Consider the following 14,230-nt stretch of genomic DNA (forward strand, 5'->3'; position numbering starts at 1 on the left):
GCATTGCTGTGTCAACATTCCATCACCAATCCTTTCACCTCAGCAGTTGGAATGTTTGTAAATGTTTTGTAGCATCACAGCTAAACAGACAACTAAAGGAAAGTCATAGTTCCAGTTTTTAACTTTCGGGTGACGTTATTTTTTGTGTTTTTATTTTTTTATATATTAAAGCAATGGGTCAGAGAAATGAATGAGAAGAACACGGTCTTTGCAACATTGGAAGATGACTTGTCGAGAGCAAAAGTGGTGGCCGATCAGCTGTTCTCTCTAAAGCAGGAACGCAGCCCTGACGTGGAGCGCTACCAGGAGAAAAGCGCACAGCTTTGGGATCGCTGGCAGAGGGCCAGCATGCAGCTTGAGACTCGGTAAAGGTTGCCATTTCCTGGTAGCTGCTTTCTTGTGTCAAGCTAGAAGTTTGGGAGGGGGCAATTGCACCTGGCTTCCATGGGTGGCATCCTCCCTGTGTTCATGATCAGTTTTGCCCATCTAAAACCTGGGAAGGGGAGTACTGGAATCTGCTGCCTTTCCGGGCAGCAGTAGCAGCTGTCTGCTCCCATTCTCTCTTTGTTTTGTGCCCTTGCCGAGAAGAAAAAGGGCTCTCCTATAAATCCCATGCATTCAGTTACAGAGGCTGTCACTTCTGACATGGGGCTGTTCAGCCAATTCTAGGCCAGAAGGAGACTCCAAGGTCTTTTACGCTGTCTTTTCCCTGGACTCATTAGGAAAAAAAATTGCTCCTAGCAAGAAACAGAAAGAAAGAAGGAACATGAGGAAGAGTGTGTACATGGAATGTTACAACAAGCGATAGTTTATTTTTTAAAATCCTGCACTAATCAGCACTATTAAACTAATAAAATATTGATGCATTGAGAAAGCAATTGATGAGCTAAGAGAAGATGCAGGAAATCTTTGTGGTCGATGCTGTTCCTTGATGACCCTTGTCATCGTTCCTCTTGTGTTCATTACCAGGTATCTTTGCCGTTTGCAAGCTCCTAAAGCAATATGTAATTGCAAGCCTTGCTAGTGACATGACCTCAATAGCCCAATCTTATACGAACTCGGCAACTAAGTATGGGCCGCCCTGGTTAATCCTTGGAGACCACCAAGGAAGTCTAGGATTGCTACCCAGAAGCAGGCGATAGCAAAGCACCTCTGAACCTCTCTTGCTTGACAGCTGTGCTGTGGTGGTGGTATTACCATAAGTCAGCTGCAACTTGACAGCAATAATTTTTTTTAAAGTACAAACCTTCCTCGAGAGAAGAGTCTGCCTGGGATCTCAGTCCAGCCCCTGGAAACTTCTCTTCCCTTCCCCAGTCTTAAGCATCTCATTATGGTTACCCCTTGACTGACTTCTCCTGGATGTGCAAAGGGCTCTTTAACCCACTTCTTCCCCAGCATAAGCATCAATGGAAGCGTTGGAAAAACTTGTGCAGGTAAGTGAGCAGCTGCCAAATCTTCTATTGCTGCTTATACTGCGGGAGGTGGGTTAAAGAACCCTTTGTTCACCTTGGCTTTTGAAGGAGTCAGGGACTGAAGCTAAGACTGTTGGGCCTTCACCTTTTGCTCAGGATGAAGCCCCTGTGAAAAATAAATTGCGAATCCAGACTAGTTTCTCTGACACGGAATTATGATCTTAGTGCCAGATATCCCAGAATTCCACCATTCCTAGCTTGTGTTGATAGACTCAATCCAAGCTTATTGCTCTCATGAAAGAACTTAAAATTCACAGCTGGTCTACCCCACTCCTCTGTCCACTTTTTAAATACACTTAAATCTTTTGACAGCCAATCCGAACTGGAGAGCATTGAGGAAGTGCTAAGTACTTACCGGAGCTGTCATGGGGCACTCATCCAGTGGATCGAGGAGACCACAGCCCAGCAGGAGCGGATGAAACCTGGACAAGCAGAAGACAGCAGGGTCCTCTCTGAGCAGCTGAGCCAACAAATGGTAGGCTTGATGTAGGGAAATGTCAAGGAAGGGGACATAGCACTGGGTCAAACTCGCGGCCCTCCAGATGTTATGGACAGCAGTTCCCATCATCCCCTGCCAGTTGGCAGGGAATGATAGGAACTGTAGTCCATAACATCTGGAGGGCCGCGAGTTTGACACCTATGGGTTAGGCTTTTTAATTCATGGAACGTTCATGGGAGGACGACATTTGCCGAAGTCATTCCTGCGCGAAAAACTTTGTGCTGAAGGCTCCCCAAATTTGATGGGCAAATAGTCGCTGAATGCTTTGCAGAACATCCAGTTGACCACATTTCTGAGATGCAAAAGTATTGGGCTTAGAAAGGGGCAGAAACTTAGTTTTTTATTACTCAGTTTTCCTTAATTGTTATTGGCATGTGTCCGGGGGTCACCGCGATGGCTCGCCCCGGACTCGCCCAGCTGGGAGGCGGGGCTGACGACGGGCCGGCGGCAGGACCCGGCAGCGGCTGGCAACCGGACGAACAAACCAGCGTAGCGCCGGGCCGCAGGTTGCGAACCCGGTCGGGAGAAGATCGCCACGGAGCAGCGCAGCTGCGGCTCGTCGGGCCGGCAGCGGCTGGCAGGGACGCGACGCAGCTGCGGCCGGGGAAGCCATCGAGGACAGACGGCCGGGCCGGGAACAAGGCCGGGAACACCCCCGAGAACGGGGGAAGGCTAGATAAGGGCCGAGCCAACGGAAGGGCGAGGCTGGTCGCAACGGGTCGAGGGAGGGAGTTGCGAAGGCTGGGAGTGGAAAACGCGAGCGTGGGAAAAGCAGAGAGAGAGAGAGAAGGAGAGCAGAGAGGTGGACAGGAGAACGGAGAGAGGGAGCGGGGAAGAGGAAGAAGGCGGGAGACGAGAGAACAGAGGAGCGTGGGAGAGAAGAGGGAGAGAGAGCGGAGGAGACACCGCGGAGCGAAAGGGCACGGGGGAGGAAAGGGAGGTTGGTCAAGGGGACAGACGCCCCCTCACCCGAGGGGCGGCAGACCCCAGCCGCGTGCAGAGCACGCCTCAGGCAGGGGGAGGAGGGCTCTCCCCCCCCTCCCTTGGCGGCCACCCTGTGGTTTCGACAACTGACAGTGCGAGCCCCAAAGTCCGGGGCCATTGACGAGGAGCACATCACCTCGGTTAGGGACGGCGGGACGGTTTGTCAGCCCGGACCGCAGGAGGGAAAGGGGGAACGCCACAGCATGTTTGGGCGAGACCCAAGAAGCTTGGGCACACCAGAGAAACATGTTTGGATGACTTTATAGAAATGGATGGTGCAGGGTGAATAACCCTGACTACCCTGATCTCATCAGAACGTGGAAGCTAAGTGGGGGTCAGCCATAGTCAGTACTTGGATTGGAGACCACCAAAGAAAAACGAGGGTGGTATGCTCATGCCTCAAAACCCCCATGATCCTGGGGTCACCATTAGTTGGTTGTGACTTGGTGGTACACAATTGTTATGGCACAGCCATACTTGAAATACCATCTACCATTCTTGATGCTTTATTTATTTATTTTTTAAAAGAGAGGTTGCTAAGTTGAAAAATTCCAAGAAGTGCAACAAAAATTATTAGCAAGTTGGAGCACCTTCCTCACCAGGCAATCTGTTTTGGGCATTTGGGTTTAGAGAAAAGAGACAGCTAAAGGGAACGTGAAAGTGTAACTAAACTGAGGGCAGACAGACAATACTAACTCTTCAGATACTGCATAATTAACATGAGGTGCCACCAGATTCAGTAGCTTTTGGAAACAGTTTGGACAAATTCAGATCCAACAGATTGATAGCTGTTGGCCACGGTGACGAAATGGAAACTGCCAGTGGAGAATTACTTTTGAGTTCTAAATGCTGGGGACTGAGACTGTGGGAGAGTGTTGCCTTCATGCCTTGCATGTAGGGATTCCCTTCTCTTGAAAATATGATTCTGCCCCTAGATGGCCTTTGTGGTTGTGCTCAGCAGGGCTGCTCTTGTGTTCTTAAAGCCAACAGTGATTAGAAGGAAAGATTTCTCTTTCTCTGGGAAGAGCGAGGATTATAATAAATATTCTTGTTGGCAACATGAATGAAATATTTATATGGACACTGTTATGTGGGGGAAGGGAAGAATGGATGAGGAGACCAATGACCAAAAGGTCTGGAATGTTCTGGAATGCTGGTTTTGACAGTCTTTTTATTTTGAATTTAAGGCCCTGTTTGCTGAAATAGAGGGAAATCAAACCAAGCTGGATCAGTGTCAGAGACTCTCTCAGCAATATTCAGCTGCTGTCAAGGTACAGTAACACAATGTAGCAGTGTAACATCTCTGGTGTAGAATATCTGGCACAATAGCAGCGGAACATCTCTGCTGTAGAATATCTGGCACAGTAAAAATCTAGAGAGGGGAGATAGAACAAGGCAGTTTGGAGAAAAGGGTTGATATCTGTAGTTAGCTCCAAAACAATCCAGTCTCTCTGGGCAAAGACAGCTATGCTGTAAGAGATGCTGAAACTGGTTAAAGGTAAAGGAAGAAAAATGTTGAACTGTGTGGAGAGCAAAAAAGCTTATGGAGAATAGTCAACCGAGATTGAACTTCAGTGATTTGCATCTGGACGTTGCTCAAAAGGAGGCCATTTCAGAATAAACAGAGCTGTTCTTTTTTACTTGTGACCATTTTGTCCTGTCAGCCATTGCAATAACGGACTGTGTGAAAGTGTGCTAATTGAATGTTAAAGGGTTGAATTCTCCCAATAAAAGGGGGAAAATGCTATTTGGCTTGCAAAGGGAAGCAGTAGGTATGCTGCAAGATACCTGAATAAAGGTGATGAGAGGTAATTAGACACTGAGAAAATGAAGCTGGGTGGCCCATATTCAGTATAAAATGTGACAAAAATATTTAAAGAGTGGCGTTAGAAATGAAGGGAAAGTTATTATGAGTATTTTTCCAGTCTTAGTTGTGGATGAAGGTTTTAATGGGAGCTAGATGAGAAATTCTGTGGTAAATGACTTCTGAATTGTTGTCAGATAACAGTTAATTTACACCTTGTGAAAGCTTCAAGATTGTGGAAACTTCATGGTGATTTGTTTTTATTCCCAATTCACAAATCTAGTTCCAGTATCTCCCATTATTATGTCTAAAAGAATATTAAAAGATCAGATCCAGGACCAGTGTCCCTGCTACCATGTTGTGGCTATGTCTCACATTGCTGCCTTATAAACAGTGTTGGTTAGGGTCAGGTAAATGTCTGACACAAAAAGGGTTAAGATGGAAGCTGTTTGCAGGCAGACCACGTGTGCCAAATCCTTCTTGGGAGGGTAGAACTGCTCAAAATTGGAATTTTTTAATCTACAGACATGTTCATTGATAGCTTAATGGCATATGTTTATTTTATTTCATTTTTTCCCCTCATGAGAAGTTACTGAAGCATGAAATTTCCAGTTCCCACCCTGTAGAACTAATATTTTTGTCACCTCTGTATTCCCAGGACTATGAACTTCAGCTTATGACGTATTGTGCTTTTGTGGAGTCGCAGCAGAAGTCTCCTGTAAAGCGCCGGCGCGTCCTTTCTTCCTCAGATGCCATCACACAGGAGGTGAGGCCCCTGCCAGCCCTTTCCGTTTTTGGCATATGGAACTGAATGGGGTGGGGGAGGCAAGGGGAGTGATTTAGTTCCTTAGACAGACAAGCTGCCTCTCTTGAAACATGCACTCTTGCTTACTCCTAAACACATGTGTAAAAGTTTCCTCCCTCGCTGTCTTTTCCATCAGCCACAGAGGCTCTAAGCTCTAAGCATCAGGGGTTTGAAATACGTAGACTTCTTGGAACTGCTGGTTCAAATCCCTACAGGGGTCAACCCAGCTCTGCTGCCTGCAAGGTAAATCTAGAGCACCATGCAGTTCACTGTGTGTGTGGATCTTTTGGGTGAGCCCAAGGAAAAGAGACACAGAGAGAGAGAGATTGAAGGACCTCTTTGCTCCATGTGGAATTTAGGACTGTTGAGGAAGTTACTTTTGAGTTTCTGGAAGAAGTTTGCACTGTAGAGAACTCCGAGGTGATCTCTTCGCTTTCCTAGTTGGTTATTTGTTTTGCTCCCTGATGGAAAGTCTAATTATAAAGTTGTGGTATTTAAATGACATGGGTTTTTGGTTACAAATCTCCCACTGTTCCCTGGAGGAGCTCAGAGCAGTTTGCATAGAATTCTAGATGGTCGTCATCCAAGTCATGGGCAGACCCGCTTGATTTCTTCAACTGTGTCATAGACCATTCTCTGGACTTTCTTTGTGCAGAGGGTGCCTTTGGTGGCATTCAGTGTGTCAGAATGGCCTTCTCACTGGTGAAGCTGTGGCTGAAAGGAATCGTAAGCTAAGTGGGAAATGCCATCAAGCTTCTACGTATGTCAGGAGGCGCTACCCTTTGCGTTGCACATAACAAGCACTGACCAGTTTCAAAACAGTGTTTTAAGATGACTGAGCAGTCCTATTGCATGCAGCTCCGCCTTTTTAAGACTGGCTCAGCCAAAATCTTGACCTGGCTAGTCTGCTGCTGCAAACAAATAGAGGTCACAGCCCTGATGATTGGTTGCTGGTAGTCTAGTTATGGTCTGCCTTTCTCTTCCCACCTCTTTGTGTCCTATGCACTAGGGAACAGGTCTCCTTCTTTTCCTTTTTCTCTGTGGTGTTTTGTTCCTACTTGAAGAACTGGCTGGAGAAGGCCAGGCAATCTCATATTTCCTTTTATAGATCTGTAAAAAGAGATGTGGTTTTGCATTCTGAGACAAACAGCACAGGATGTCTGTGTTTACTTGCTGTTTGGAACTTGGGATGTGTTCGCATCTTCCCTGGGGAGGACAGAGAAGGAGCCCTTGTTTCTTGAGAGTTCAGAGTCTGACTTGGACTCTTTTGCCAGACATTTCCTCCTTCAGTCCTTCTGCCTTCTTTGCTCTTTTTTTTTAACCCTTGTAGGCTTTTCACCCATTTGCATGTCCCAAAGTTGTTAACCTGTCTAAATACCTATCAATCTGGGCAGGGAGAGGCAAATGAGAAGTTTTGTGTTTAAGAGTAAAATGTGTTTGTGTGTGTGTGTGTGTGTGGGAGCATCCATTGCCACCATTAACAGGCCCCTTTCCTTGTGGTGCTTTCTTCTCCCCACCTTCCTCCTAGTTTATGGATTTACGGACACGCTATACAGCCCTGGTCACCTTGACAACACAGCACGTAAAGTATATCAGTGATGCTCTACGGCGCCTGGAAGAGGAAGAAGTAAGGATGTGATTTTTAAAAATGATTTTATGATGCCTGTCTTGTAAATCAGTTGTGGCCTGTTGGACCAAGAAGCAGTTTTGGGAGGTGGTGGTGGTGGATCATCAAGATGGGAAGAGCTAGAAACACAGTGTTGAGGAGTGTTACAAAGCACTCCAGTTCTTGTGAACAGGGCACAACAAGTGTTCTGAGGTCTTCTCTTCAGCTCTCTTGTCCCTCTTCTCCTTGTTCACCCTGTTCATCTTCCAGGGTCTGCTGCTGTGTTAGCAGCCTACATGTGCTAACCCCTTCTTCTCCATCTTCTTGGATTCTCTGTATCCTCTGTGGCCTACTTCAGTCTGAGCTCACATACCCTTTCCCCTAGCCTGGAAGAAAATCCTCTCTCATCCCTATACAGGAAACCTGTACACATAACTTATGTGGGTTCAGGACAGTGGGCATAGAGGGGGGCAAGTGACACATGAAGCTTCCTAATATGCAACTAGACTCTTGGTTCAGTCAGTATTGTCCACTCAGACTGTCAGATTGGGCCCTTGTAACACGCTCTGTTCAGGGTGACTCTTGAGACTGCTCTGGAAACTTTTAAGTGGGACAGAATGGGACTCCAGGGAGGGCACATATCCAGCACCTATCCAACCAGTGCTCCACCAGCTATACTGGGTGCAGGTGGAGTAATGACTCAGGTTCATGGTTTGGCGGTTAATCTTCAAAGCCCTTAATCTTCAGAGGCCTTCGTATCTGTTGGGCCGCTTCTCCCAATATTACCCCGCCCCCACCCAAGAGTTCTGCATTCATCCAGGAGCAACTTGCTGGTGGTCTGTGGATCGAAATCTATCTGGCTGTCCTCGACCATAACCAGAGTCTTCTCAGCTGTGGCCCTAGCCTGGTGGGACACTCTTCCAAATGAGACTCGGGCCCTGCAGAACTTACTGCAATTCTGCAGGGCCTATAAAACTGAGATGTTCCCCCAGACCTATGGTTGAGGGCAGCAACAGTGTCCCATCTAGCTGGCCTCCTTCCCCCTCCCATTCCTCCTTTGTTCCCTCCTTTCCTTTTACCATCTTAGAAGTTATTTTTATTCCCTAAACGGAATTACATTTTCCCCCTGTGACAGGTCCCCAAATTGATATTTCAGGGTGCCGTGGGATATTGTAGGCTTTTAATTTATGAAATATGTTTTAATTGTGGTTATGAGGTAAGCCGCTTAAGCATGACTTGTCCTGGAAGGACAGGTTATAAACAGACAGTTCTCCAAGGTTTTAGGCAGCATTTCTCATCAGGGTTTTAGGGTCTCACATCACCTACTGCCAGATCCTTTAACTGGAGATAGTGGGGTTTGATCTTGGGACCTTCTGCATGATGAGCAGATGCTCTGGCACTGGGCTATGGTCCCTACCCTACTGAGTACACTAATACACAGGGGAGTCTGTGAGTCTTGTAGTAATTTTCCAAAAAGAGTACTTTCAGCTTGCTACATGTAAAAGAAGCATTTTGCTGTGTGGTTGAAAAAACTAATGCGGATATTTATATAGATATATTCCATGTATTTTTCATTTTCTCCCCTCCTCCCTCCCCTTCCAGAAAGTGGTAGAGGTGGAAAAGCAGGAGCATGTGGATAAAGTGAAAGAACTCCTGGGATGGGTCGCAGGTTTCAAGCACTGTGCACAGTTCAAAAGCATCACTCCCAACAGCAAAGAATTGGGAGATATTGAGAAGTCCATTGTTGAGCAGCAGGTATGTATTTGAAGGGCAGGGGGCACTTCTGTGTATACTTTTGGCTTCCTTGCCTTTTGGCTTCACGAGATAAACTCGTGAGATTTATTGTGGAGCATATTTCATTAGGAGCTGGGTTGCTTTCCAGATGTGTGGATGTCTGCCTCCCTTGAGGTCCTTCCAGCACTCTTGATCCTCAGCGGTGTATTTCTGTTCTTGCCTTTCTCACTGGTTGGCTCTCTTTCTGTTCCTTAACAGGTTCTAAGTGAAGAACTAGGCTCAAAGAAGGAGCAAGTCTCGGAAGCTGTCAAAACCACCCAGATCTTCCTTGCAAAGCATGGCCACAAGTGAGTTTGGGAGGTGGTCACATAGACTGGGAAGAATGCAATTGTGTGGCTTGCTACAAATTTCCCTGCCACAAGGTGTGGGGGCAGCAGGGCGGGGTGGGGCAGGGCAAGGAGTTCAAGCTTCTAGTCCTTGTTTTTTAACACACCACACTTCTCTTCAGCGCCAGACTACTTCATGCTTTGTTGGCTAATAGTGGTTTTCCTGAGAAAAGAAACCTTGGAAACTGAAGAGCTAAGATTCAGACAAGTGTCTGAAAAGGGAAGATGGATCCTGTTGAGTTCAGGGGAATTCATCTTGTTACTGAGAAGATGTTTGACCCTAACCCTAGAGGGGTAGGGATGGCTGTCATGCAGCCAGTCAGTGGGAAGGGAGGATTGGTGGCTAAGTAGTACAGGACATGCCTTGTATTTATGAAGTCCGAGGTTCAACAAGTGGAATCTTTAATAGTTTTGGTGGGGGTTGTTTGCCAACAAGTTGCCGCTGACTTATGGTGACCCTGTAGGGTTTTCAAGGGAAGAGATGCTCAGAGAGAGTTTGCCACTGGCTGCCTCTGGACACAACCCCGGACTTCCTTGGTGGTCTCCCATCCAAGTATTAACCAGAGCTAACTCTGCTTAGTAGTCAAGATCTGTCATGATCAGGCTAACTTGGGCTATCCAATAAGGTCAATACCCACAGGGGGAAAAACACATCCAATAAGTTGTTGTACACTATATCAACCTCAAAAACAAAACTGTATCAACCATCAAAGAGTAGAGGCACAAACAGCATCAGTAAATAAATGAACTGGAACCACAATGCAATATAACAATGTCTGCTAGCCAACAGTTTTGAGACACTGGCTGGCAAAGGTTTCAGGTTCTAGACCCAAAGGGCCCTAGTTTAAATCTGGTGGGAACCAATGTGACCACTCCTCTCTACAGTATCCTGTGACTCCTAACCATCACTGGTCCATATCCCACAGCCTGGGAAAGCTAAACTTTTATAATGAAACATATAACAATGGAGCTGGAATGTGCAAATATTGTTACAGTTCAGGTTCTCTGTGGCTACCAATCTTTCAGCCTATATCAAGACATGTGCTTCATCTCTTTCCACAGGCTATCTGGCCAGGAGAAGGAGCAGATTGTGACTCAGTTGAGTGCCCTGAAGGAGACATATGACCAGCTGTGCAATGACTCCACAGAACAGCTCCAGCAACTTCACAGCCACATGGCCCAGGAGACAGCACATAAGGTATCCCTCCTCTCTCCATGCCAGGATCTCCCTATCTGGGATACTTTTCTCTCAGCTGCGAGAGAAGAAATGTGCTTGCTGCACAGGCCATCTTTTTCCACAGCCAGATGGTATTTGATAAGTCCATGGAAGTAACCACCATTCCACTCAGTTCCAGCTCTTGTGTTCTGAATGGAGATCCCTTTGACAAGTTGGTTTCTCAAGGCTGAGCTGAGAGGATGTGTTATGAACATGTTGATGCCTTGAAGGTGGCAAAGCAAAGGTACCAAACTCCTCACCTGCATAAGGCTCTTGCAAAGGTAACAACGTTTGAGGCCAAGGAGAAGTTTGGTGGGGGCAGTTTCTCTCATAAGTAGTACATTGATGGGATCTGCTTCTTATCAATAGCTTCTAGCTCCTTAGTTCTGGAAGGAAGCAATATTCTTCTCAAAGAAGGACTTTGGCCACCCAACCTGGTTTCCTCTGCAGTGGTTTGAAATAGAGTATGCTTCCCATTGATAATCTGAGACTGCAGAACTTCAAGGTTGTGCCTTTCCTTCCTTCCTTCCTTCCTTCCTTCCTTCCTTCCTTCCTTCCTTCCTTCCTTCCTTCCTTCCTTCCTTCCTTCCTTCCTTCCTTCCTTCCTTCCTTCCTTCCTTCCTTCCTTCCTTCCTTCCTTCCTTCCTTCCTTCCTTCCTTCCTTCCTTCCTTCCTTCCTTCCTTCCTTCCTTCCTTCCTTCCTTCCTTCCAGCACAGTTTTAAGTTTTAATCATTAGTTTTCAGCCAAAATTACAGGAGGTCTTGCAGAAGTTCTTTAGGAGAAGATTATAAGCAGTGGCATCAAGGGAAAGAGGGCCACTTCAGAGGCCTTGAAAGATTGGGCAAGGGGCAGCAAGGGGCAGAAGTTACACAAAGTGATTTAATGGCAAGTGAAGGAAAAATGTTGCATGATGAACAGGACATCCAGTGATGTTTATTAAAGAGTTGGCAGGCAAATAGTTCGCATTCGTGCCAGAAGTGAATAATGGGAAAGGGCCTTATTCTCACCTCTGTGTCCCCAGAGGAAAAACCATCCTTCAGTCCTCCACCATTATAAATCCTTCACTGACCCAAAATACCAGATGTTTCTTTTCCTCCCTTTTTGACCGCAATTTTGTGCTCCCCCCCCCCCTTCCCGGCACCAAACTTGGCAAGAAGTCTTTGAACATTAATTGTACCTGTTGTTGATTTGTTGCTGTTCTGGAGTCTGTTCTGGGTGAATATCCTTAAATCTTATGTGTATGTAAGTGTCATATTCATGTGTCTCACTGATAATGTTATCTTTGCGTGGAATTGTTTATAATGCTTACACGCTTCCATGTGTTTTGAAGCACCAGCAGACCAACTTGACCAGGTTGACACCATTTATGAACTTTGCTTGGACATCTTCCTCCAGTAAATCTAGCTGCAGGAAGCCCAAGGGGTCTTGCTTTGTCCACAATTCTTTCCCTCTTGTATTGTATTAGAAATCAGAATACTTTGATTCAGGTTTCCCAGTGTGGGAGAATTACCGCGTGAAACAGCAGGGCTCTAAACAAAAGATCAACATGTGCAGTATGAAGGGGTGGCTGCAAAGGGATGTGTGTCTAAGATGGCACACTGGAGTCTTCCCCAGTTGAATGTAACCATGTTTTGGTTCGATTTTGGTGCTTCATTATCACAGACAGCCTTGAGGGGAGATCTTCTAACACTCTTTTGCTCGTGAAAAAGAGAGCGACTCTTGGTTGAAAGTGGTTGTCTAATTTAAGGTGTACGGTTGGAGGCTAAGAAAGCACCCAGCCTCTTCTGTCCCTGCATTGATTGAGCATGATGTGTCCCTGTATGGTTTGCGTTTCATGTTGAGTTACCATTCAAATGAGTGGCCGTCTTCACTTACAAAATTTTGTGGTGTTCACTAACAATTCTTGAGGTCCTGCAAAAAAAAAAACAAAATACGTAACGAAACCCTCCACATTCATTGAAAGGAGGAAGAAGTTCTCTGTGTGTGGAGTGGGTATTCTTCTCACTTTTTTGTGCCAAACAAAACAGTCGCATGCCAGAAGCTAACCCCAAGCTTTTACTCTGTGTGTGCCATTCGGCTGAGTTGCTCCGTAAAGGCTCTGTCTTTCACTGCTCATGGCAAACCCCACCATCCTGGTAAGTAATCAGCCTTTTATGACTCCTGTCCTCTTTTCCCCCCTTTGGTGCTTGTTTTTAATATTTAGGTGTGCATGGGTGCAGACTCTTGACTCTGGAGTTTGAATGTTGGGAAAAGTCTTCCAGGTGGTCTCCAACCATGCCAGGCTGGGCAAGGAAAAGTGGGAAGGATCTTTGTTTAACTCTATGGCTAGAAAGAACATAGTCAGTTCTGGGCTTCATGTGAAACCTGTGAATTCTTCCCCCTGCTAGTTCAAAGAGCCAGTTTGTCTGCTGGATCTTTCAGAGATATTCAGAGAATAAGAAGAATTTGGATTTATATCCCCCCTTTCTCTCCTGTAAAGAAAGGGGTTTACAATCTCCTTTCCCTTCCCCCCCCCCCCCCACCCGCCACTGCCCACAACAAACACCCTGTGAGGTGGGTGGGACTGGAAGAGCTCCAAAGAACTGTGACTAGCCCAAGGTCACCCAGCTATCATGTGCTGGAATTCACACGCTAATCTGATTCACCAGATAAACCTGCACAGCTCAAGCGGCAGAGCGGGAATCAAACCCAGTTCTCCAGATTAGAGTGCACCTGCTCTTAACCACTATACCATGCTGGCTCACTTTACAGTCAGTGAGTCACCTGAAGTGGTTTTCTAAATGTGGGCTGAATATGAGGTAATGCAGTCTGAGAATTGCGGAGGGCATGGTGCTGCCACAGGTTCTCCAAAAGGTTTGGAAGGGAGTGGTAGAGCCATCTTCCATGTTTGCAAAAGGCCCCAGGTTCCATCTCTGCCATCCCCAGTTTGAAAAGGATCAGGTGATAAGAAAGACTTATACCTGACACTTCAGAGAGCTGCTACCAGTCAAGAGTAGACAATACTGACTTTGATGGATGATGGTCGCATTCAGCATAAAGCAGCTTCATGTGTTCATGTTCCATTTTTTTCCTGGCTGTGTGTGCCACTTCAGTTATAAATCTGCCCTGAGCAGATTTAGTTCCTGAGAAGTTCATAGATGATAGCCCAGGGGTCTGCAACCTGTGGCTCTCCAGATGTTCATGGGCTACAAATCCCATCAGCCCCTGCCACCATGGCCAATTGTAGTCCATGAACATCTGGAGAGCCGCAGGTTGCAGACCCCTGTGATAGCCCATTTCCATCTGTTATATAAATACACAACCAGCCATAATGTTGTTAGGAACCCTTGATCCCCAGGATAGCTTTTTTTCTGCCTTAGATTTTTGCATTTTATAAGACCAGAGATCCTTCTGAAACCCAATCAAGGATGTATTGTACTCCAAGAGTCGCTGTTGCGTGGTTGGTAAAAACAACTGGATGGAACGGCTGTGCCATCTTCTGTGGGACTTCCACTTTCCTTCTGACTCAGGGTTGTTGTGCATGTTGTCTAAGCATAACCAAGTTAATGAGGAGCTGGTGGAATGCATGGTTGGCAGGAGGTGTGCATCTTCCCATCCTTCTCCCTTTCCCTTTACTTCATGTGGGAATTCTGTATTGTGGTTGTTTGTGCAGTCTGTCTTGTTTTTAGGCACTGTGGTACTTGCATGTCTGTCACTCCCGGTGTTCCCCCTCTTGCTCTCCAT

The 14,230-nt window shown here is 46.4% G+C and overlaps 1 protein-coding gene across 1 annotated transcript in view; it reads left to right on the top strand.

Moving 5' to 3' along the window:
* The window catches only part of MACF1 (microtubule actin crosslinking factor 1), a 364,404-nt gene that overhangs the window by 200,229 nt on the left and 149,945 nt on the right, over positions 1–14,230 (top strand). The window contains 8 exon segments of the mRNA XM_048501619.1: positions 172–365; positions 1,785–1,947; positions 4,143–4,226; positions 5,418–5,525; positions 7,093–7,191; positions 8,773–8,925; positions 9,163–9,251; positions 10,353–10,488. Coding sequence (XP_048357576.1) covers positions 172–365; positions 1,785–1,947; positions 4,143–4,226; positions 5,418–5,525; positions 7,093–7,191; positions 8,773–8,925; positions 9,163–9,251; positions 10,353–10,488 — 1,026 coding nt within the window.

The sequence above is a fragment of the Sphaerodactylus townsendi genome, linkage group LG06 (genome assembly GCF_021028975.2).
Source record: "Sphaerodactylus townsendi isolate TG3544 linkage group LG06, MPM_Stown_v2.3, whole genome shotgun sequence".
NCBI lineage: Eukaryota > Metazoa > Chordata > Lepidosauria > Squamata > Sphaerodactylidae > Sphaerodactylus > Sphaerodactylus townsendi.